Here is a 23,721-nt window from a genome sequence, read left to right as displayed (position 1 = left end):
AGCTGGAGCTTCATTAAAAATAAAGTTCAACCACTCATTCCTAATATTAGGATCAGAAGGAAGCTTATGCAGCGACTGTGTTCTTTCACAATCAGGAATAGCGCAATATCTTAATCAGCCTCGGCATGTTTATTGTGGTTGACCAGCTAGAACAAGCCCTCCACAAGTCAGTGGGCGGGGCTACTGGATTAGACGAGTCGGTGGGCGGGGCTACTGGATTAGGCAAATCGGTGGGCGGGGCTACTGGGTTAGACGAGTTGGTGGGCGGGGCTACTGGATTAGACGAGTCGGTGGGCGGGGTTACTGGATTAGGCAAATCGGTGGGCGGGGCTACTGGGTTAGATGAGTTGGTGGGCGGGGCTACTGGATTAGACAAATCGGTGGGCGGGGCTACTGGATTAGGCAAGTCGGTGGGTGGGGCTACTGGGTTAGACGAGTCGGTGGGCGGGGCTACTGGATTAGACGAGTCGGTGGGCGGGGCTACTGGATTAGGCAAGTCGGTGGGCGGGGCTACTGGGTTAGATGAGTTGGTGGGCGGGGCTACTGGATTAGACGAGTCGGTGGGCGGGGCTACTGGATTAGGCAAATCGGTGGGCGGGGCTACTGGGTTAGACGAGTTGGTGGGCGGGGCTACTGGATTAGACAAATCGGTGGGCGGGGCTACTGGATTAGGCAAGTCAGTGGGTGGGGCTACTGGGTTAGACGAGTCGGTGGGCGGGGCTACTGGATTAGACGAGTCGGTGGGCGGGGCTACTGGATTAGGCAAGTCGGTGGGCGGGGCTACTGGGTTAGACGAGTTGGTGGGCGGGGCTACTGAATTAGACGGGGTCGGTGGGCGGGGCTACTGGATTAGATGGGGTCGGTGGGCGGGGCTACTGGATTAAATGAGTCGGTGGGCGGGGCTACTTGATTAGATTAGTTGGTGGGCGGGGCTACTGGATTAAACGAGTCGGTGGGCGGGGCTACCGGATTAGAAGCGCTGTAGAGGCGGCGTTTCGTCACGCACTGACGTCAGTATGAAGCACAGGACCGTTTGCTGAGTCTGGTGTCTATAAAAGCTTTTCTTTGACTAACAAGGAAGTTGTCAGCTCTGAAACTTACAGGATATTCTTATATTACCACAACCTTTTATATATCAAATGCTCAAGGGAAAGTTGATTCATCACCCCTTTAACATTCATTAATGCACTGTGAACTTACTAACATGAAAAAAAAAAACATGAACAGCTGTATTGTTATTAACTAATGTTAACTAAGATTAACAAAAACAGTAACAAATGTATTCCTCGTGGTTAGTTCATGTTAGCTAATACATTAACTAATGGAACCTTATTGTAAAGTGTTACGAAGGCATTTGAAATACAGCAAAAAAACATAAAAAAAACATTATGAAGGCAAAAGATTTGAAGGTGTTAATGTGACCTTCACATAATAAAGAGAAACATATCCATCCTCTAAGGGACACAAAGACACCCAAAGAAACACTCACAAACCACACAAGCCGATTGGAGAAAGTGAGTCCAGGTTGGGACATGAGAAGGAGGAAGTGTTGGCTCTGCGTGACGCGTCTGTTATCAGTAAAGCACACCGCCGTCTCCAGATAAACGCGGCTGATGGAGCGTCCTGACATTGAGGGCCCTTCACGCCCACACCGGGGCCTCCACAGCTCAAACTTGCCTCTGCACTTCAACGAGAAAAACACCATGACATTAGATTTGTACAAATTTGCCAAATGATTGTTGCGTTTTGCTGATACTTGTTTCAACTTGCTGTAATAAAACTGGACACCTGGACAGTGACTCATGGTGTCATGTGCAGCTGCTTTCCTCCTATTGTCCTTTGACTTCATTTCCGTGACCAAACAGCTAAACGCACAGATGCACTTTTTGCTTAAAAGCATGCTTTGTGGAATATCTGTCCTTGTTTCAACATATTTGATACAAAAATGTGAATTGAAAGTGCAATATATTTGGTAAAATAAATAAGAAATGTAAAACAGATTTTGCATTTGAAAAAACATACAAATCTTGTTTTATTACTCTAGGGAAACTCTAAAACAACAAAGTTACTCCAGTGTGCCACGACATGACGCAGGTTTTTGCATCAGAGTAAGTCTATCCTAATTCTTTCTGTTTATTTAAATATTTGCACACGCATCAAGCGCTTTCGCTGGAGGAGGAGTGTTTGACGCACCACCTTTTGATAATTTACTGACATACGTCAATTCATCACTCCTGACCTAAGCGTGGTGGACAGGCTATTAGAGAAATGTTCATAGTTTTACTTCAGGTCAGATTTGCACAGGTTTGGCTTAAACAGATAGGGGTCATTCTTCAATTGGGGTGGCAAACGAGAGGCACACATTGTAAAAATGCTAGTTTGTTTTCTTTGAATAAAATCTTTTGCTATGCATTTCAAATTTGTATAATATTCTATATCCATTAAAATGGAAGCGTAAATAAGACTTTTAAATAATTTGAATCAAACACTCGTGAAACACGTCTATGGTTTAACCAGTATTTGAAGAAAAAATGTGGTTTGTTCTAAAATGTGCAGGGATATGCAACTTAAGGTTATATATATATATATATATATATATATATATATATATATATATATATATATATATATATATATATATATATATATAGTCAGATTTAAAATAGTGCACATTTGCATATCTTGGTGTAGAACTCCGAAGAAAAATGACCTTCATTTTGAGCTCAGTTGTGCCTGAAGTGAAAGCAACGATAGTCTAACCTCGTGCAGTAAATCACGGCAAGGTTCTGCTGGTTTTGTTTGCGCGTGGGCGTGGCGTGGGCGTGGTGGGCGGAGTCATCCGTGCCCTCATTTGCATTTGAGTCCGGCTTTAAAAGAAGCAGGCAGCGCTTCAGGGGATGTCGTGCCTTCACATCTTCGTGTGGAACTCTTTGCTTCGGGTTTTTTTTTTGTGTGTGTGTGTGTGTGTCGTCTTTCGTGGCGTTTCTTCTCAGTCTTTTTTGAAACTATGCACCGGATTGTCTAAAGAGACCCTTAACTCATCCGAGGAGCAGCAGACCTGTTTCACATAACTTATATTAATAAAACAGAACACACAAGCTCTCAAAATGTAAGTATTTGTTCGTTAAGTGTTTGTGTCTTTGCTAATACATTAGTTAACTGGAACTAACACTAACTAAGATTAATAACTGCTATTGTTCAATGTTAATTTCATCATTTACTAATACATTATTAAATCAAAAGTTGATATAATAATTATAACAAATCAGGCCTTATAAGTGTTAATATTCTGTTTGGTAACACTTTATGAATCGTAAGCTGTCCGTGTCACAGTGTAGTTATATATTTAAGTACCGAGTAATATTAATGAACTATGTACTGGGTTAATACAATATTAAGCGCATGTTACATTTAACAAGGACACTAAAATAAAGTGTTACCTTCTGTTTTAATTTAATTTTTTTGATTAAGTTTTCCTTTAGAAATCGATATTCTCTAACGATTCTCAAAACGAATATATATATATATATATATATATATATATATATATATATATATATATATATATATATATATATATATATATATATATATTGAGCACTCATTGTTCAATTTAGAAATTTGCGTAGGTAATATAAAGACTATCCTTAGAGAATATCGATTTCTAAAAGAAAAATTAATCTAAAAATTAAAAACAGAAGGATAGATTTTATTATATATATATATATATATATATATATATATATATATATATATATATATATATATATATATATATATATATGTATGTGTGTGTGTGTGTGTGTGTGTGTGTGTGTGTGTGTGTGTGTGTGTGTATGTGTGTGTGTGTGTGTGTGTGGGTGTGTGTGGGTGTGTGTGAGTGTGTTTGTGTTTGTGTGTGTGTGTGTGTATTCAAATCCACACCTCATTTATCCATTTAATACTGTAAAATATTATGACATATGTAGCCTAAGTACACTTAATTAAAAGCTGTCATGTTACATTAACATGCTAAATAGTGACAACTATAATATATTATTCAATTAACTGATTTACATATTATATGAAGAACATATAATGTTATGTGTGTGTATATATATATATATATATATATATATATATATATATATATATATATATATATATATATATATACAACACGTTACATTTTAGAATATATATCTAAAAACCATTACACACTTTTACACATTTCAGTCATAGTTGAATTCAAATATTTAGATTGAACTGGTCAGATCATCTGTATCTGTAATATTGAATATTTTAAGACTGAAACCCTTTGGGGGGGAAAAAACAGACAATTATTCCAAGGAAAAGAAACAAGAGCCCAGTTGTTCGTGCCAAGCGTTGGTGTTGTTTGAATGGTGAACACTGATCACATACGAGATAACAATATTTCCACTGTTTGGATGTAAAGCTGCATTTAAATGGAGCTCATTATAATTTCTCGCTTTTCTCGTTTTCGCCTTTAGGATGACGACCAGAGAACGATGGCGAGTTTACAAGCGCATCAGCCTGATGTTCTTCCTGGCTGTAGTCACGCTGACTGTGGTTCACAGAGGAACCATCACCTCGTTGCAAGACTTCCAGACAGACCGGATCGAGCGGCAGACGCGGATGGAGCTCATGAGGGACGGCGAGCTGCAGAAAAAGGGCTCGATTACGGTCAACTTCTGGAAGAGCGCGCAAAGACCGGAGTCCAGCACAGACGATCCAAGAACAACACAAAGGCAAATGCCCACAACCTGGGACGTCACCTCCTCCAACTGCAGCATCAACCTCAACTTCTCTTCGTCGGATTGGTTCACGGGTCTCGAGGCCAATTTCAAGCAATTTCTGGTCTACAGGCACTGCCGATACTTCCCGATCCTCATGAATCATCCGGAGAAGTGCGCTGGAGACGTAGACTTGCTGATGGTCATCAAATCAGTGATAACGCAGTACGACCGGAGGGAGGTCATACGGAAAACTTGGGGCAAAGAGCAAGTGATCGACGGAAAACGAATCAAGACCCTTTTCCTTCTGGGAACGTCTTCCAACCCCGAGGAAAGGGCGAACCACCAGAAGCTTCTGGAGTATGAGGATTACATTTACGGGGACGTCCTGCAATGGGACTTTATGGATAGCTTCTTCAATCTTACCCTCAAGGAGATCCATTTCCTAAAATGGTTCTCCACTTACTGCGGAGGAACGCGCTACATCTTTAAAGGCGACGACGACGTATTCGTCAGCGTTCCCAACATCTTGGAGTATCTGGAGGCCAGCAAAGACTTGAAGGATCTGTTTGTTGGCGACGTCCTCTTCAAGGCCAAGCCCATCCGCAAAAAGCAGAACAAGTATTACATCCCACAAGCCTTGTATAATAAGACGCTCTACCCGCCGTATGCCGGTGGAGGCGGGTTCCTGATGGACGGCCCTTTGGCGCGCAAACTCTACGGCGCTTGCGAAACTCTGGAGCTTTATCCAATCGACGACGTGTTTCTTGGGATGTGTTTGGAGGTGCTTCAAGTTACTCCGATAAAACACGACGCCTTTAAAACGTTTGGCCTGGTGAAGAACAAAACCAGTCGGCTGAACAGGGAGCCGTGCTTCTTTAGGAGCATGATAGTGGTGCACAAGCTGCTCCCGCCGGATCTAATGGACATGTGGAAACTGGTCAACAGTGACTTGATCTGTTCGCAGAAAGCTGAATTCTTATAGTCTGTTTTTCTGACTGTTTCGATCTCAGAAGTCATTTCGTAAATCGGAGGAAACTAAATAAAGGAAGGGAACTTTGAGGACGCTCAAAGACAAAGTACTCCTTTTTTGAGGAGATTTCTGGACAATGTTAATTTATGTGCCGAATGACACATTATGCAATGTGGATAATGTGAATAATGTGTAAAGGGTTCATTTCGCTAGTCTTTTGGGAAACTTTAGGCTACAAAAAAAAATATTGATTCCAAATATTCTTGCAAACCTGTTTGACTTGAAAGTCAACAATGAAGGTCAAAATATGTTGGACCCCATTGGCATTTAATGTATAGGCATAAAACAATCACAAAGGCTAAATATTATTGTCCCAAATAGAAGGAAACTAGTCTCTACCTCACCATTTTCGTTTTAGTCTGCCCCTCTGTGGATGAATGTTACCTTAACGTGTTTTCTGAGTGGATTCATGTTATTTTCGCTGCAATGTTGTACATTTCTGAAATTACGTTATATAGTGATTTACGTATATTTTAATGATAGTTGCTCTTCCAAAGGTTTTGTCATTTAAAGCTTGCCGCCTGCTTTACACGCTGACATTGCTTGATTTGCCCATAGACTTGAGATGCATTTGGTAGAGGGTTTACTTTAAAACTGTGAAACGGCAAACTGTCTGGTACATGTTGACCTAATTTATGAAATACCTCCTTGGATCAGAGGGGGCGGAGTCTGGTGAATGATATTTAATTGTACTTGAAGGTTACGTGAAACACTTGCATTTGTAATCCATGTAGAACAAACTAAGGTGAAAATGGATTATTCTTTGTAAATAAACATTTCTTCACAAAAGACAACACGGTGTGTGTCTCCTTTAAAGGGTCTGAACCTGAAGTAAAGACTTAAAAAGGTTCAAATTTAGCATTAGTCTTTATGTATTTGTGTAATTTGTTTTGCATTTCAACAAGTTCGGTTTGATTTTCAAAGTTGTTTTCAAAGATTCCCATAATGTATATATTTTAACCCAATTAAAATATATATTTAAAATATAAGAAAATATAACATAAGTCAATATAATAGTGCTGTCAAATGAATTTTTTCCCATAAATGTGTATATATAGAAAAATACACACACACACACACACACACACACACACACACACACACACACACACACACACACACACACACACACACACACACACACACACACACACACGTGTATCATATTATGACCACTGACAGGTGAAGTGAGTAACACTGATGATCTCTTCATCACAGCTCCTGTTAGTGGGTGGGATATATTAGGCAGCAAGTGAACATTTTGTCCTCAGAGTTGATGTGTTAGAAGCAGGAGAAATGGGCAAGCGTAAGTATTTGAGCGAGTTTGACAAGGGCCAGATTGTGACGGCTAGAGGACTGGGTCAGAGCATCTCCAAAACTGCAGCTCTTGTGGGCTGTTCCCGGTCTGCAGTGGTCAGTCTCTATCAAAAGTGCTCCAAGGAAGGACCAGTGGAGAACCGGCCACAGGGTCATGGGCGGCCAAGGCTCATTGATGCACATGGGGAGCGAAGGCTGGCCCGTGGGGTCCGATCAAACAGACGAGCTACTGGAGCTCAAACTGCTCCAGAAGTTAATGCTGGTTCTGATAGAAAGCTGTCAGAATACACAGAGCAGCTCAGTTTGTTGTGTATGGGGCGGCAAAGCCGCTGACCAGTCAGGGTGCCCATGCTGACCGCGCCGAAAGCACCAACAGTGGCACGAGAGCATCAGAACTGGACCACGGAGCAATGGAAGAAGGCGGCCTGCTCTGAGGAATCACACTTTCTTTCACATCACGTGGATGGATTAGTGTGCGTGGCTTACCTGGGGAACACATGGCCCCAGGATGCACTATGTGCGTGACTTTGACACGTACACCTACATAAGCATTGTTGCAGAGCATGTGCACCCTTTGATGGAAACGGTATTCCCTTGTGGCTGTGTCTCTTTCAGCAGGATAATGCTCCTGGCACAAAGCAAAAGGTTTAAGGAGCACAACAATGAGTTTGAGTTTGTATACTTGGCCTCCAATTTCCCCAGATCTCAATCCAATCGAGCATCTCGCAACTTACAGGACTTAAAGGATCTACTGCTAACATCTTGGTGCCAGATGCCACAGCACACCTTCAGGGGTCTAGTGGAGTCCATGCCTTGATGGGTCAGGGCTGTTTTGGGACCAACACAATATTAGTTCATAATGTTATGCCTGATTAGTGATAATATGAAATGTTCTGAATTTCAAAATTTCACATAACGCATACATTTAAATCTTCCAAATATATATCTGAAATATAACAATATGTACCATACAGGTCTGTATAATATTTCATGTATAAAATGAAAAATATATTTAAATCCCACCACAATTGTCTAGCTTGGTATATTTTAGCATATCGTCCTAAAAGGAAGATTGAATGAAGACAGTAAACAGTGTTAAAGTAGGTTATCGTCTGGAATACTGAGATGAAAAGGGACAAAGGGGAATGTCAAACAACAGGGGAAAAATATTAACTGTCAGTGAATAGACTGTGATAGAGAAAGATAGACATCTTGACATTTGACACCAGAGGGTTCAGCAACCCTTTATTTGACTCGTCGTGTTATACATGGGACTCTGTAAACTGAGATCAGGTTAAGGCTGCCACCACATGACTGAGAACTCATAGCACGATGAATGAAGCAGTGCAGGTTTCACAGTTATGATCTAATCAGCTGTGCTATTTAAACTTTGTGATGTTTAATCACGGTTCATCTTCGTTAAATCAGTGGATGGGTTTGGCAAGGATATTCAGACACCAAATGTGCTTCCAAACTTGTGTTAATATTGTGAAGATAGCCTTGATAATACATGATGAAAAATAACTTTCTAAACATCAAATATGAGTATTGTGCAAAAGTGTCAATTCATCACCATTGGGTATTTCAGATTTATGGAACACTGTTTTTATGAGTTATTATCTAATAAAGTATGGTTATGAAACATTAATAAAGACTGAACAGAGCTTCAAAGTTAAAACAATAATAAAAAGAAGCAATAAACCATGAAATACCTAAGAAAGCCCATTCCTGCCACATAAGAAAAACACGTGCTTATCGTAATTATGACAAAAAGGTTGAGATTATGGCATACTAAATCATAATTATGGGATTAAAGTCAGAATCATGACAAGTAAAAAAAAATACAAAATTATGACAAGAGTAATCATTTCAAACTGTGTAATGCTAAACCATAAATATGGGATTACTGGGTCAAATAATGACATACAAAGTCGAAATTATAAATCATAAGATTAAAGTAAAAAAAGTTGACACACAAAGCCAAAATGTACCAAAATGGTGAATTTATAACCAAAAGTAATTTATAAAATAACAGTAATTACAATATCAAAATTTCTTTGTCTTGGGACGTTATTTTGTCACAACCTAAAATAGCTAATTGTGTAAGTGGCCTAAATGCAAATGTATCCCACACAACGAAAACCTATTCAGACAATTGACACTTTATTGTTAGAGAGGCCTACAGGTTTTTAAGGGGCATTCAGAAAAACGGCACAATACTGCTTGAAAACCAGATCATCGTTTATTAGCAGATGCGGCCTGATTCGACAAATAAATCAGTGTCAGAGCAGATTTTTTTAGGTTAATAAACAGAATTTGTGTGGAAAAAATCTTCGTTGTCATGGGACAGGGACCGTCGTTATCTTGAGGAGTCCGACCTCACCTGGCCAACTACTGGTATTACAGCAGGGGATTGTGAGTAAAACAACCATTACAGTGCTTTTAACACAATTCTTCATAACTTACGACTTAATTTAGTGTAGAAGACTTTCTGCGTGTCACCAGCTAGTGGAGCAAGGTTTCAGAAAGTGTTTTAGCAATTGAGAAAAACTGTAAATAGATCTACTAGCTAAGTATGTTCAGGTGAACGTGTGAACTTGTCGCTAAAAGCATAAAATATAGCGAAGTACAGAATGAGCGCCGATCTCTCCATAAATCCCTCCAGAAACAGTGGCGCCATCTTGTGTTCCTTCGTCAACCTTGGACAGATTTTAAACATGACAACCAAGGGTGCGTCTCAATCCCCTCCCTAGTTCACTAGTCAGGGAACTGATTAGGACATAAGTCAATGGGCTGATCCCTGATCAGTGCCCTGGCAACTGAACTAGGGAGTTGATTGAGTTCCACGTTTGTCATTCACTACTGACAAAGGCTTTATTTTCCCCCTTCACAAATAACTGATAAAATTAGAGAAATTACATTCAAGTTATAGGTTCTACCCATACAAGTACTCTCAAAACGTATACCCTGTTGTTTCAGTTTAGAGAAACCTCAATACATTTTGAAATTGCCCTTACAAATTTGACAAAAAACAATTACTTGAGTATAGAAATATTTCTCTTCATATTCATGAAGATCAAGTTACATTTTGTAAATTGTTCTGGTAGCCAAATGGCATTAAAATGTAAGTTTCAACTGCAAATCTCTAAATATTTAAACTAGAGATGAAAATGTATTGAAACTAAAAAGGTTACCTATAAAACAAAAAAATCTGGCCTGAGACAAGCGCATTAATGGCATGACAATTATTTAACATTTTCATGCATTTAATATATTCAACAAAAACAGTTACTCATTAAATATATTTTTTGTAATTTAATGCAACTAGAGTAGACGCAAATGCGAGACCAGTTGTCTTATACGGTTTACTTTTGGTTCTTGCTTTTTCCTTCTCTACAGTTCTGATTGGCAGATTAGGATTGTATTTAATTACACTGGTAAAACAAGCAAACACACACCTCAACATTCCTTCAAAGTCATGACACACCAGATACTGGTAGTTTAAAAACCATGTTTAATCAAAATGGTTCTTTACATTATGAAAAATCTGAACTGGAAAAAGAAAAACCTAGTCACAAAAGCCAAATTTAATGCATATAAATTTGACATCCTCACAGAGCATTTGCCCGTCTTCATCATTCAAATATTTCATATAGATTTATATTCCTAAATACTACTAAATAGGTTCCATGTATACGTTACAATATGCTTTGCACATTAAAAAGGTACTGCACATTAAACTTGCATCTAAAGCCAACTTAAAAAAAAAAAATTAAATAAAAAAAGAAATGGAGGAAGAGTGGAGAAATACACACCAACAAAAGAAACAAAAACAAACCGTAGCATGTACAACATGTACCTAAACCAGCAGAGCATTAATTACAACATTCACATTTCTTTTTTTTTACGCGGATGGTCGGGACGTCTCTGAACTCACACAGTTCATAGGGAGCGAGGGGTCGGGGGTCACTGTACAGTTACTGACGCTTTCTGGAATGTCCTAGAAATGCTCTGACAAAGTGGATTTAAGCAATGAAAACAGTTCATTCAATTACAGACTTAATCATCAAACTTAATCTTCTTTCCTTGTGGCCTGTCCCCAAATCCACCTCGTCCACCTGAAAGGAGAAAGACAAGGTTTTTATTTAATATCCATCTTAAATTTATGCTCATTTCAGCTATACAACTACAGTTAAGACCAACACTGCAAATTAGAAATTGGAGTTCACCCAAAAAAAAAAAAAAAAAAGGTAGTAAACTCTGTCATTAATTCCTCCTGTGGTTGGACAGCCGTCAGTCCTCCGTTCATCTTCACACACAGATGAAGATATTAGTGTTGAAATCCGATGGCTCAGAAAGGCCTTCATTGACACCAATGTCATTTCCTCTCTCAAGACCCATAAAGGCACTAAAGACGTCGATACAAAGCCCATCTCACTACAGCGGCTCTACAATCATTTATGAAGACAAGAGTTGGGGCGTAAAAAAAAAACAACGAAATTATGACTTGTATTGGCCAATTTCAAAATAAAGCGTCGAACTGTTATGAAGCAGAGTCGAATCATGATTCAGATAGAGTGGCAAACTGCTAGTCACGTGACATTGATTGGCGATCCAAATCATGAAGACTCACTGATTCATAATGGTTTGTTTTGAAATCAGCCATCACTTATACAACTCAAGAGTTCGTGCGTAAAAAAACTAAATTGTGTCTTAATGAAGTGATTGAAGAGCCACTGTAGTGAGATGGGCTTTGTAACGACGTCTTTAGTGCCTTTATGGGTCTTAAGAGGAAATGACATTGGTGTCAATGAAGGCCTTTCTGAGCCATCGGGTTTCTGAAGTGTGTGAAGATGAACGAAGGTCTGACGGGTGACCAACCACAGAAGGAATTAATGACAATTAACATTTTTTGGGTGAACCAACCCAACAAACAGACTGTAAAGTCACTTGCATGAAGTCTAAACCAAACAGTTGAACCTACCGCCTCTTCCTCCTCTGAAGCCACCGCCTCTTCCTCCTCCTCCCCTTCCTCCCCTGAAGCCACCTCCTCTACCACCCCCTCGGCCACCGAAACCTCGTCCGCCACCACGTCCTCCAAAGCCCCCTCTGCCGCCGAAACCGCCCCCTCGGCCGCCCTCGCCCTTGGGCCTGGCGTAGTCCAGGGTGACTTTGCTTCCGTCGATCTCACCATCATCCATGGCTTCTTTGGCCGCCTTGCAGTCGTCTTCATTATCGAAGTCTACGAAACCGAATCTGAGGGAGAAGACCGTATTAAGTGAACACTCGGGAGGAAAACCGGCAGCGTTTCTTGATCTACATGGCGTAATGTCCTCACATCAAACATGGTTTTGTTTTAACATACCAGCTGTTTGAGTGTGAATGTTAATCTACTTCTCGTGCGAATCCATACAACGTCACAGACTGACAAAGAGGAGCTCATGAGAAGCCAAAACACTTTACGAGAGAATCAAACATCCGTACCCTTTTGACGAGCCGGTTTCTCTGTCCATGGCGATTCTGGCGGCGACGGCTCCTTCAAAAGAGTCTTTCAGAGTGTGATCTGTGGTGTCTTCTGACAAACCTTTGACAAACAGGGTTTTTGTAGGTCCTAAAAGCAGAAGAGTGAAAAAAGCTTTTAGCATTTGCACCCCAAAAAAAAAAACTACAGAAAAGCTGCTTAAACTTGAGTAAGCAAAGCTACACACCAGAGTTTCCTCTTCCTCCAGCGCCTCCTCGCTCTCTGTCGTTCTGACTGTACTCTAATCTGATGCTTCTGCCCTCGATATCTGTGTTGTTACAGTTCTCCAGCGCGTCCTTGGCATCCTCCACACTCTCAAACTCCAAAAACGCAAACCTAGAAAAAAAGAAAAAAGTTAGACCAGTCCAAGAAGCTAGCAAAAACATCCAAAAAATGTAGGTAGATTAAAAAGCGATTGTTCACCCAAAAAGGAAAGTCATTCACACACTCATTATAAAACCCCAAGACTTTCATCTTCGGAAAACAAGCTTTTTGATCAAAACGAAGAGCTTTTGGTCCCTCGATTTGCTGCAACACAACTAACACCTCAAAAAGGTAAATAAAACTCATCCATAAGCACCGAGCAGTTTATATGAAGATTAAATTTATACTTTGTTCGCTGATCGATGTTTGTATGAGAATCAGAAGTCCCACCAAAAGTTCTGCGCAACATGAGAATGAACCTCATTGGTTCTCACGTCAACCGAACATGGTCAATGTTTATCATAAAGATATCATTACTTCATAAAATTTGAAGTAAACTGCTCAGTCATATGGATCCGTTTTATGATCTCTATAATTTCTCAAGTGGTAGTTGTGTCAGTGGAGATCATTAGAAACATCTGTGTTCAGAAGATGAACGAAAGTCTTGCAGGTTTTGAACATCATGAGGGTGAGTAATTAGTGATAGAATTTCATTTGTGGGTGAACAAACCCTTTAAGAGAATTAGAATAGGAGCATTTTAACATGCCTAACTATATGGCCTGTTCACAAAAGCATATATTTGGAGTCAATTCAATGCAATAAACCCTTTGAACAGACTCAAAATAGTTTGAGTCATTCTGCTTGAACGAAAAGCCTCCCAAGTCATCAAGAGGTTTCTTTACAGATAAATATTCTTCACACTAGGAAGAGAACTGGCCAACCAATCCACCATATTTAATGCAAGAGAGAAGGAGCGGCCATTTGTAAACTGAATGTAAATATAAATATAAACTGGCTTCCGGTGTTGGTATTTAATAACTTGTGCTTGTAAAACTGTTAACATTTTAAACCCATTATTTAAAAAACAAAAAAAACAAAACACAAACCCTTAGTTTTAGCAACTACTGCACTTATCCTTCACGCATGCACTATTCTAGCAGTGAAATGTGTGTCACGCGCTGTACGCAGACCCTCACAAACACACACAAAAAGAATTTGGCCTTAAATCACATCTAGCAGGTTGGTGGTGCTCACAAAAGTAACTAATTTACCAAATAACTGCAGAGGAAGAATCCAGGTCTCAGAAATGGAAAAGTTAACCGTGGCATTTCTGATCCATAAGCTATATTCAGTGTGAGATTCATTTTCATTCAGCAAGTTTTTCTCTGAAGACGCATGGGAAAAATCAGACCCTATTTTCTTTCTGAACATTGGCGATTGGTGTGAACAAATATACGCCTACACATCCTCAAATGACATTAACTGACGTACCCCTTCGGCCTGCCGTTGTTCTGAGGTATTCTGATGGACACGGCCTTCTCAAACACACTCTGGAGCGAATCTTCAGATGCGCTGAAGGCTAGATTATTCACAACAAGGACTTTGCTTGCAGACGGACCGCTGGCTGAATGGGCTGGAAAACAAGAGCGCCGGTTAGCATTCATGATGGGAAACAAGAGGGCTAAAGTTGCAGGAACAAAAGACACCTAAAGAGCAACACTCACATCTCCCGCTCTGCCGACTCTTGTCTCCCGTGAAGTCGACCATGATTGACCGGCCCTGAACATCTGCCCCTTGTGCCTCCTCCAGCATCTTCTCTGCGATTTCCTCAGTCTTGAACTCAATGTAGGCGATTCTGTGCCACAACGTGGAGGATGTTAGTCAAACATGTGCCAATGTGTCTGGTTTTGATCAATAGCAACAGTGATAGCGTCGTCTTACCCTCTGCTGGAGCCGTTGTTTCCCATGGGTACTCTAATATCGACAGCCTGGTCAAACACTTCCCTCAGATCATCCTGGGTTATGGAGTAGGGAAGGTTCTTTACGAACAGAGTGCGAGCGTCTCTCTCTGAGGGAAGAGAAGCGATAAACCGTTGGCTTCTGCAAGCTTAACATTGGTGTCCCACACCATGCTGGATCCAGATCAGTACTTGACCATCTTGGAATCCACATGGGAGTTCAGGAAGATTTTAAACTCATCATTTCTAGACATGTCCTAAAGCAGCCTCTTCAAACGCCAATCCTGCCATTACCTTTTTTGTTCTCCTGGGAGTTCTCCTTGCTTCTCGCCCTGTCGAGTTTCACCGGCAGGCCCATCAGCTTCTTGCCATTAAGTTCTAGACCCTTCTGCAGGTCCTCTTCTGATGCAAAGTCAACGTAGCCGAATTTCCTGCAAAACAATGAGTCAAGTCAGTATCCGCAATATCAAGAAGCTTTTTTTTTTTGGCAATGTGTAAGGCATTTGTCTCGTTTCAGTACAAACATCTAAATTCTTAAAACAAAGTATTTAGTAGACAAGCAAAAGTAATGGTCTTGTTTAAAAAAAAAAAACCCTTTAAGCAAAAACTCTTAATTCTAATTCACCCAAACGTCAGGTGATTTCAGCAGTTTGACACACGATCCGAATCAAGTCGCTGATTCATAACCGTTTGAATATTTATTTGAGGATTGGAAACAAACCCAGAAGAGAAGACAATGCTGAATAAAGTCGTAGTTTGTTATTTTTGGACCCAAATGTATTTTGGATGCTTCAAGAGACTCTAATTAACCCACTGATGTCTCATATGGACTACTGTGATGATGTTTTTATTCCCTTTCTGGACATGGACAGTATAGTGTGCATACACTTGCATACGCTCTCGGACTAAATATAAAATATCTTAAACTGTGTGTGAGGTCTTACGGGTGTGGAACGACATTAGGGTGAGGAGTTAATGACATTTGATTTTTGGGTGAACTAACCATAGACTGTAAAAAAATATGGCTGTAGTGTCCGTGACGTCACCCATAGGATTCTGATAAGCCGTTCTGAAGCTTAAAGTATGGGCGAGCTGGGCGTTGCCATCTTGTGAGAGAGTCAACGCGTGTCACTCCCGGATAACAGAAAATGGGCAAAAAGGCGGGATGTGCGCGGAGCTGAGGTGACGCAATGACTATAGACGGCGGATAAATGGCTATCCACTTGTAACCACGCCCTTAATTATGCATAACCTTAAGGCTTTATATAACGGAAACGAATGAGTTATAAAAAAAAATTCACCCCCATCAGAGTTGTCATGAAGATCAAAATTAGCCTTATAAGCCAAAACCACAATTTGTACCAGGCTGCAAACATGTTTTTTTCTGCTTTAAAGTTGAGAATTTTAACATGGGGCTCAATGAGATTCTGCTCTTCTGGAGCCGCTCTAGTGGCCAGTTGAGGAATTACAGTTTACATTACTTCCGTATTGGCTTCAAGAGAGATCGCGGGAGGTTGCCGCTTGGAACTAACCCTTTAAAATGAGAAAAATAATCTTAATTCAAACAGAAAACAAGATTTTGATTACCCCATTGGCAGATTTGGCTTATTCTAAGCAAAATAAACAAGAAAATAATTTACAATTGTCTAGTAAATGTTTCTTATTGTAAGAGTTTAGATATTTTGCCAAGAAACAAGACAAAAATAAGTGAGAAAAGTATATTTTGCAGTGGAGGACATTTGATGAGAGAAGATGCTCAAAAACGATTCTTACTTTGTACCGCCAAGTCGCACATCCTGAATTTCAAGGCCTTCCTTTGAGAAAAACTTGGAGATTGCGGCTTTAATTTCATCGAAGTCTTTATTGCTGTTCAAGTTGCCCAAGTAGAGACTGAAACCTGAAAATTTAAAGCAAAGTAAATACACCATACCAATATAAGGAAAGCCATTTTCTCCTTAAACTAGCATCAGAATTAGTAAAAAAGGTGACATCACATACGTCAGTATTAAGTCCCTTTTGATCATCATATGTAGTTAAATGCAGAAGAACTGAAATACAAAAGCAAGCCTCACCCTCGCCATCACTTTTCACTTTCTTAGCTGGCGGCGTTCCTTTATCTTTCTTGGTGTCTGATTTTCTCTTCCCAGGAGTGACAGGAGCTTCTGGAAAACCAAACCAGAACATGAGCATTGGGTGAACCAGGTCTGCCAGAGCACAAAGCCATTAATAAACTACATTACAGTCATACCTTCTTCCTCATCATCCTCCTCATCGTCATCGTCGTCTTCATCATCATCATCTTCAGATTCCTCCTTGGCCTTCACCATTCCTGCCTTTTTAGCAGCTTTGGGTGCAGGAGTTGTGTCCATTTCCTCCTCTTCTGAATCTATAAAAAAAACAATCAAGTGCATTTGATGTGCAAAATTAACTTCTATACATGTATTAAAAAAAGCAAAGATCAGCTCCACAGTATCATCCACATATTTCAGCATTAAGTCCCTTGTGGGACATCATATGTGCAGCTCCTTGAACAATAAACAGCCAGTCACACACACCATCATCATCATCGTCGTCATCATCCTCAGACTCCTCCTTGGCTGCAGGGGCTTTAGCGGCAGGAGCTTTGGCTGCAGGTTTAGCTGCCTTCTTAGGAGGCGGGGTTTCTTCCTCTTCAGATTCATCTAAACAGGAACACAAGTTTACACAATTTACAAAAAAGGCCACCAGTGTTGTCAAAGTCAGACACCCATTGATAGCGAAACATCTGGAACGGTTCCTTTACTTTTCTGCAGTATTGATACCAGGCGAGCGCTCGCTCTGACAGCACAAGTACCAAAGGGAGTACTTTGTGGCTTCTTGAGCTTACACCGGTGAATATTCAATTAAACAGTTTGTTTTGAAATAAAAATAGCTGAGAGAACATGTGGCTCAGTGTATTGGATCTGTGGATAAACTCTTAAAGTGACAGTACCCTAATAAACCTGCCGCTTTATTTTGAAAAGGTCACCTCTAGTGGCGAGTTACAGAGTGCCTTTAACGACAGACATCGCTTGAGTTTGAGGAATCATGGGAGTTTGACTTCGCCTCTTAAGCCAGTGAACGAATCTGATGAGGCTCTGGAAGCCACAGACACCACTGTGGGGAAGGCAGCGCTGTTTTACCCCAATAAGACACATCTGAATGTGTTAAAGTGATATGCTACCGTGCGTTGGCTCTGCGCTACTATGAGACTTGTTCACGCTGTAGTGAGCAAGATCATAATAGGCATGGTAAATCATGGTACTGTGCGGTAAACATGGAGCGGACTGTGTTAAACTGCACAATTTGTTTTGTGTCCATGAATGACCCAAACAGTCGGATGTACAAGCATTTACACCACAGGTCTTGAGGCACAATTCCATTTCATTCCTTTTAAAAGCGACCTGTAGCCGATATTTGCGTTTACACTACACTGGCGAAACAGCCACAGACGCTCTGACCTGGAAAAGGACGTATAGTGGCAGGATATGCAATGGATGCAGATGAAATGATTAAGCAATGTTTTGCTTTCTGCACTCTTTAAAACAAAACACTCGTCTTCATCACGCCATAAGTGTCATGTGATCGCAGTTCGTGTGCAGACGTCATTCGCCTCAGTCCCTTTTTCAGTTATGTACAACTCGCATTTTTTGGGAAATATCCGATTTGACCGCTTATCCAAATGTATCGCACATGAGTGAGGCCTGAAACGGAGCTAAGGATGTAAGAACTTAGATCAGATGTGTGTTTTTCTGCTTACACGGTCACGTTACGTGCCACATTAGGGAGAAAAAACTTGAGTCACTTGAACCATGCGCAGTGTAAACGGGGCCTAATAAAACATCTGATCTTAATGCATCTTTGGTGTTTCCATGGCCTCTACAATAAAACCAGAAATTGATTTTACATTTGATATAAATGCCTTCAATATGCAGAGCTTTTCATACCGTCGTCATCGTCGTCGTCTGACTCCTCAGCAGGAGCGGCTTTCTTCGCAGGAGTCGCTTTCTTCGCTGGTGTGGCTTTGGCGGGTGCAGCCTTTTTGGGTGGTGGTGGTGGAGTCTCTTCTTCTGATTCGTCTACACAAGACAGGAATAGGTGGTCTTTTAAATACACATTACATTAGGGTTGTGCAGACAAAAATTTCACGTTATGATCGATTCGATTTTAACGCAACACATCAATTGTTTTGTCTGGCGATCACCAGACCAAGCTCAATTTAAGATTGAACACTGGTCTGTGGAGTCTGCTGTGTATTTTCTACTGCCCAGGAGGCGCGATCAAAGGGCATAGTTTAAATGACTACGCAACTGGACAGTCCTTCAGCCAATTAGAGCACAAGAGGCACACTCAACAGGCACCGACCCGTCACTTCTCTATCTGTCATAATCGTGTTAAATCAGCCAATAGCGCGCCAGGTGGACAAGCCAGTCTGTCATTTGTTCCCGCAGAAGTGTAACAGAAGTAGAAATTAATGTACAGGTTTCCAGACGGTGTTGAAAAATCAAAATCGCTGGCAGATCAGGCTGGGTTTAGCAAATCTAAGCATTTTATACTGCAGTCGAACAATCTGACAGAAAGCTAATTTTTTGGGATCTCAAACTAAAGTCTGGAATGTATTGTTTAGATCCATTTTAGAAATAAACATTTCATACAAAAATTGACAATAGCATTTGTGCTTTTTATAACAATACACTTGAAAAAATAATTTCACTCTTGCAATAATCGGCCACGTCTCATTAGTTTCGGTTTGCCCAATCTATCAATTTCCTCAAAATAAACCCTCAACTAGCCCGCCAAACAGATTTTATTTTATTAAACAGTCAAGCACTTTGAGCAACAAAGTAGTTTTTACATGTGCCATCTTTCAATACTCCTTCAGATGTTCAGTAAGGTTTATTTGGTGCTATAACTAGTAGTAAATACAAGATTTGAAGCCCGATATCAAATTTACAAGCACAAAGCGATCTACTGGACGGAAGCTGCGCTACAAATACCGTTCAGTGAACTCTTGTTCATGCATTAAACGAGTCTCTGGAGAGCCGATATCGGGTCATCAAGAAAGAGATTAGATTTAACATACTATTCTTGGCCTGAGATTTCATACCATCATCGTCATCATCGTCGTCGCTTGACTCCTCAGCAGGCGCTGCTTTCTTGGCAGGAGTGGCGGCTTTAGCAGGCGTGGCCTTCTTTGGAGGAGGTGGAGCTTCCTCTTCTATTGGGAAGAACAGGAACGTGTTATACTTCAACCTTTGGATTGAGCACTGAGAAAACCATCACAGAAGATGTGCTCACCAGAGTCATCATCGTCGTCATCATCCTCACTCTCCTGTTTGGCAGCAGCTTTCCCGTTCTTCACTGCCTTCGCCGGAGTGGCGGTCTTCTTCGCTGGAGCTTTGACTGGCGGAGCCTGTACAAATCAAATTTGGTTGAAATCTGGAACGGCTTCTTTATTTGCAGCACAATTCATCTAGTCAACTCACCTCTTCTTCATCCTCATCATCACTATCCTCTTCGCTGGATTCCTCTTCCACATCTTTAGGAGGTGGAGGTGCCTTTTTCTTCAGCGGCGCTTCTTTTTTAGCTGCCTGCAACCCACCAAAATAAAAGTTCAGTCTAATCTTTGCATTTTCAACAGCATTTGGTTTGCCAAGATGTTTAATACATCTTTGATTACATTAAGATTGTTAAAATCGTTAATTTCTCATCATTCGATTCCACTGAGATTACATTTGTAATAAAGCATTAATGCATAAACTATTAAAAATGATAAAGCCAGTCCTGATTTTGTATAAAATCATTTGATTATAAATCGAATTAAAGCACTAAAATAGAACTCAAATTTAATGAGCTATTGAGAAATTAAACTAGTAATAAAAATAAGTACAAGCCTTTTGATTACTAACATTTAACCAAACCATTAATTTATTATAAACAGTGATTCTCTCGTCCTAATTGTACACAAAAAATAAAGTTGAGAAAAACAACTTAATACATTATATGTAAATACACAAACAAATGGTAATTGGCCAATCAAATGTTGAGGTGTGGCCTAATAAACTGATTAAACTTAATTTACATGACATTCAATGAAAACAAACAAAATTACCCAAATAAAAACATGGGGATATTCCAGGAATAAATCACAGAGGATTGGGGGTATTTAAAAGGATCGTGCACCTCCTGTCACCAAAACTGTTAAATTGTTTTTGCAATTCTGTACCAACATTTCTCTATAAATGTAGTGCAATTTAACTTTGCATGTTTTCCAACTAAAATGTTTTATTTTATGGCTTTTAACACATTACTTGCTACATTTCAACTTAAAACATACAAATGTTTTATTTGTTAAAACATGTCTGGTATTTGGCAAACCAAATATTTGAAGGTGTAGCCTATAAGTGTATACGAAGCGAAAAAGATTGCCAAAATAAAAACACGTGGACATCCCGTGGATAATTAACACGCCATGAGGCGTGTTTCTCGCGCAGGGGATTTTGGGTAACGTTATAACAAATGTTTGTGCGCAATTATAAACTTAATGCAACTTAATGACAATTGCTCAATACAGAGACAAATTCAAAAACAAAAATAAACGGAAAGGACAACTCATGAACCAAGAGCACCGTGCGTGGAAATTCGCGCGTGAACAAACCCACGTGGGTTTCTCGACACGTGGAAAACCCACGTGTTTGCAACCAAGCAGAGTAAATCTAAAGATATTGGATTAATAAGCTAGTTTAAGCAATGATCGCGTCGTGCTCGTTTATTATACTTGAGTAGGTCGTGAAATACGCATGGAGAACACGGCGCGGTTTTAAGCAGGGTTTTAAATGTCCGCTCGCTTCAAAGAACCAAAATGGAGGCGTTTAGCACCGAGCTTTGCAACACATGGCGGATAAACGCGGTACAGCAAAACCGCGACGCTCGAAGCGAGACACAAATCAACGCTTGTTTTTTCGTTTAATTCTCAACACTATTAAACGCGTTGAATTAAAGCGTGTGTAGTATTGTTAATGCGTGTGGGCCGAGGCCTACAAACGGAGACGCGTGGTCAGCCCGGGAACACGGAAAACACAACAAAAACACGTTACGCATGAATTAGCTCAATTTAGACGTCCCTATTTATCCTTAAAAAACACTTTGCACATTTTGAGTTTACATAGCAACGCTATAAACACGCAGAAGTTAGATACATGTGTCGCACATGTGGGCCTGCTCGCTAACAAGCAATACAAAGAAAAACGGACAAACGTCGCATTTTGGCCCATTTTAAGATGGCACGCGATGCATTATACCGTTAGAATGAGTTCGCAGATCTCTTACCTTGGCAAGCTTCACCATGACTGGAGGCTGTTTGTACTGTAAAGCTGATAACGGAGAGAATGGCGCAGGTTAAAACCGTTCAGTCACACGTGGTTCTCTCTACAGGACAGAAAAGCGCTCGGGTTCGCTTTTAGTACGTCCCGCGAGGCTCCGCCCAGTCACGTGTCCCGTAGCAGCGACTCGTTTCCGCGAATCGGTTTGTTTGAACAGTTCGTTTTTGATTCAGTGATTCTTTTATTTTTGTCGTCACGAGGGCCATGGCATCAGGGCGTGCATATCATGGCATAATTAAAGAATAAACAAAAAAAGGTTGACAATTACGTGGATATATAGAATTTAAACAAAACAAATGGCATTGCTGCACCACTTTTTATTTGTAAAACCTGTGAATATATATATATATATATATATATATATATATATATATATATATATATATATATATATATATATATATATATATATATATATATATATATATATATATATATAAAATGTTTTAATTTAAACAACATTTTAAAGAATCATTTTATAAAAGATTATTTGAAATGACAACCAACTTTAATATTTAAAGTCTGTTTATGAAGTATTTACACAGACAGTTTAAGTTTCAGAGGCTTAAAGGACCACACTGAGCTTTATTGGAACAGAAAACCTTTTTTTTTATTAATAAATATTATTAAATAAAATGTAAAAGGACATTTTTTTTCTAAATAAATAATCTAGGTCATGTATTGAGTTCATACATATTTTAATATGAACAGCTATTAGCAAAAAAAATAAGATCTATGTAATTATACTTTGTCTTATTAACGTAACACTGAAACTGTGATTTTCATGGCAGTGACCCTTTAAGCTCACCTCACAATAATATGAACTCATTAAACATTACAGCAGTAAATGTATAATATAAAGGATTTAAAGCACAAGCCAGTGCCTGTACAGTGATATATTAGTGTAGCACACAATCTTATACAACTAGTAAGCTAACTCTGTTCTGTAGCATCTGCGCGATGTTGCTAAAACTATCTTTTGGATCTAACGGTAATTATTTCCATGCCAAAACAAAGGTTTAAACATCTAAATAAATAAAAAAAGTGCATTTAAGGGGCTCCTTTTCCATTAACATTTGTGCACGCTTTTATCCAAAGGGACTTACACTGCATTCAAGGTACACATTTTACGTTTTTTTAGTTTTTTCTTTTTTTAGTTCTTGCTTTCCCAATCGAACCCATGACCTTGACCACGCTGGCCGCCAAACAGTGTTAACACTAAATCCTAAAATACATACAATAATGTACACTTATTGATGTGTTTCTTCTTGATGTGAGTATTTTTATGATTTATGGTTAGTTAAATGATTATGAACACATGGTTAACCATGGAAAACCAAATCTATATTTATTGCATTAATATACCATCATTAAACTAAAGTTAGGATGGAGGATGTGACCACCATGTGCCCAATCCTCTGATGGTTACTTCCAGCAGGATAATGCACCATGTCACAAAGCTTGAGTCATTTCAGAATTTGGCGTAAACAGAATGAGAACATGGATCCATCATGCCTTGTTACCACTGTGCAGCTGGTGGTGGTGGTGTAATGG

At 39.8% G+C, this 23,721-nt stretch overlaps 2 protein-coding genes across 2 annotated transcripts; one reads left to right on the top strand and one right to left on the bottom strand.

Annotated features, from left to right (window-relative positions):
- The first annotated feature begins 2,913 nt into the window (after nt 1-2,913).
- b3gnt7 (UDP-GlcNAc:betaGal beta-1,3-N-acetylglucosaminyltransferase 7) lies at nt 2,914-6,553 on the top strand. The gene is made up of 2 exons (XM_067414930.1): nt 2,914-3,109; nt 4,491-6,553. Coding segments are annotated over exons 1-2 (1,230 nt in total). The 5' UTR covers nt 2,914-3,107; the 3' UTR covers nt 5,719-6,553.
- Nucleotides 6,554-10,580: 4,027 nt separating this feature from the next.
- On the bottom strand, nt 10,581-22,266 carry ncl (nucleolin). The gene is made up of 17 exons (XM_067416400.1): nt 22,115-22,266; nt 20,272-20,376; nt 20,084-20,198; nt 19,893-20,003; nt 18,733-18,864; nt 17,323-17,448; nt 17,016-17,153; nt 16,840-16,929; nt 16,541-16,664; nt 15,062-15,198; nt 14,751-14,877; nt 14,534-14,664; nt 14,301-14,442; nt 12,792-12,940; nt 12,568-12,694; nt 12,068-12,339; nt 10,581-11,201 (listed from the first exon to the last, which is right to left on the bottom strand). Exons 1-17 carry the CDS (start codon nt 22,130-22,132, stop codon nt 11,143-11,145), a joined length of 2,103 nt encoding a protein of 700 aa, XP_067272501.1. The 5' UTR covers nt 22,133-22,266; the 3' UTR covers nt 10,581-11,142.
- Between the last annotated feature and the right edge of the window lie 1,455 nt (nt 22,267-23,721).

Source organism: Pseudorasbora parva, chromosome 14 (assembly GCF_024679245.1).
Source record: "Pseudorasbora parva isolate DD20220531a chromosome 14, ASM2467924v1, whole genome shotgun sequence".
NCBI classification, from domain to species: Eukaryota; Metazoa; Chordata; class Actinopteri; order Cypriniformes; family Gobionidae; genus Pseudorasbora; species Pseudorasbora parva.
This window is presented reverse-complemented; position numbering and strand designations above follow the sequence as displayed.

Bases quoted from the DNA above. Each gene is read 5' to 3' on its own strand.
- ncl (XM_067416400.1), bottom strand. The intron at 12,941-14,300 runs GTACGTCAGTTA...CTTTTTTTCTAG, and splicing joins AACAACGGCAGGCCGAAGGG to GTTTGCGTTTTTGGAGTTTG. The intron at 12,695-12,791 runs GTGTGTAGCTTT...TTCTGCTTTTAG, and splicing joins TGGAGGAAGAGGAAACTCTG to GACCTACAAAAACCCTGTTT.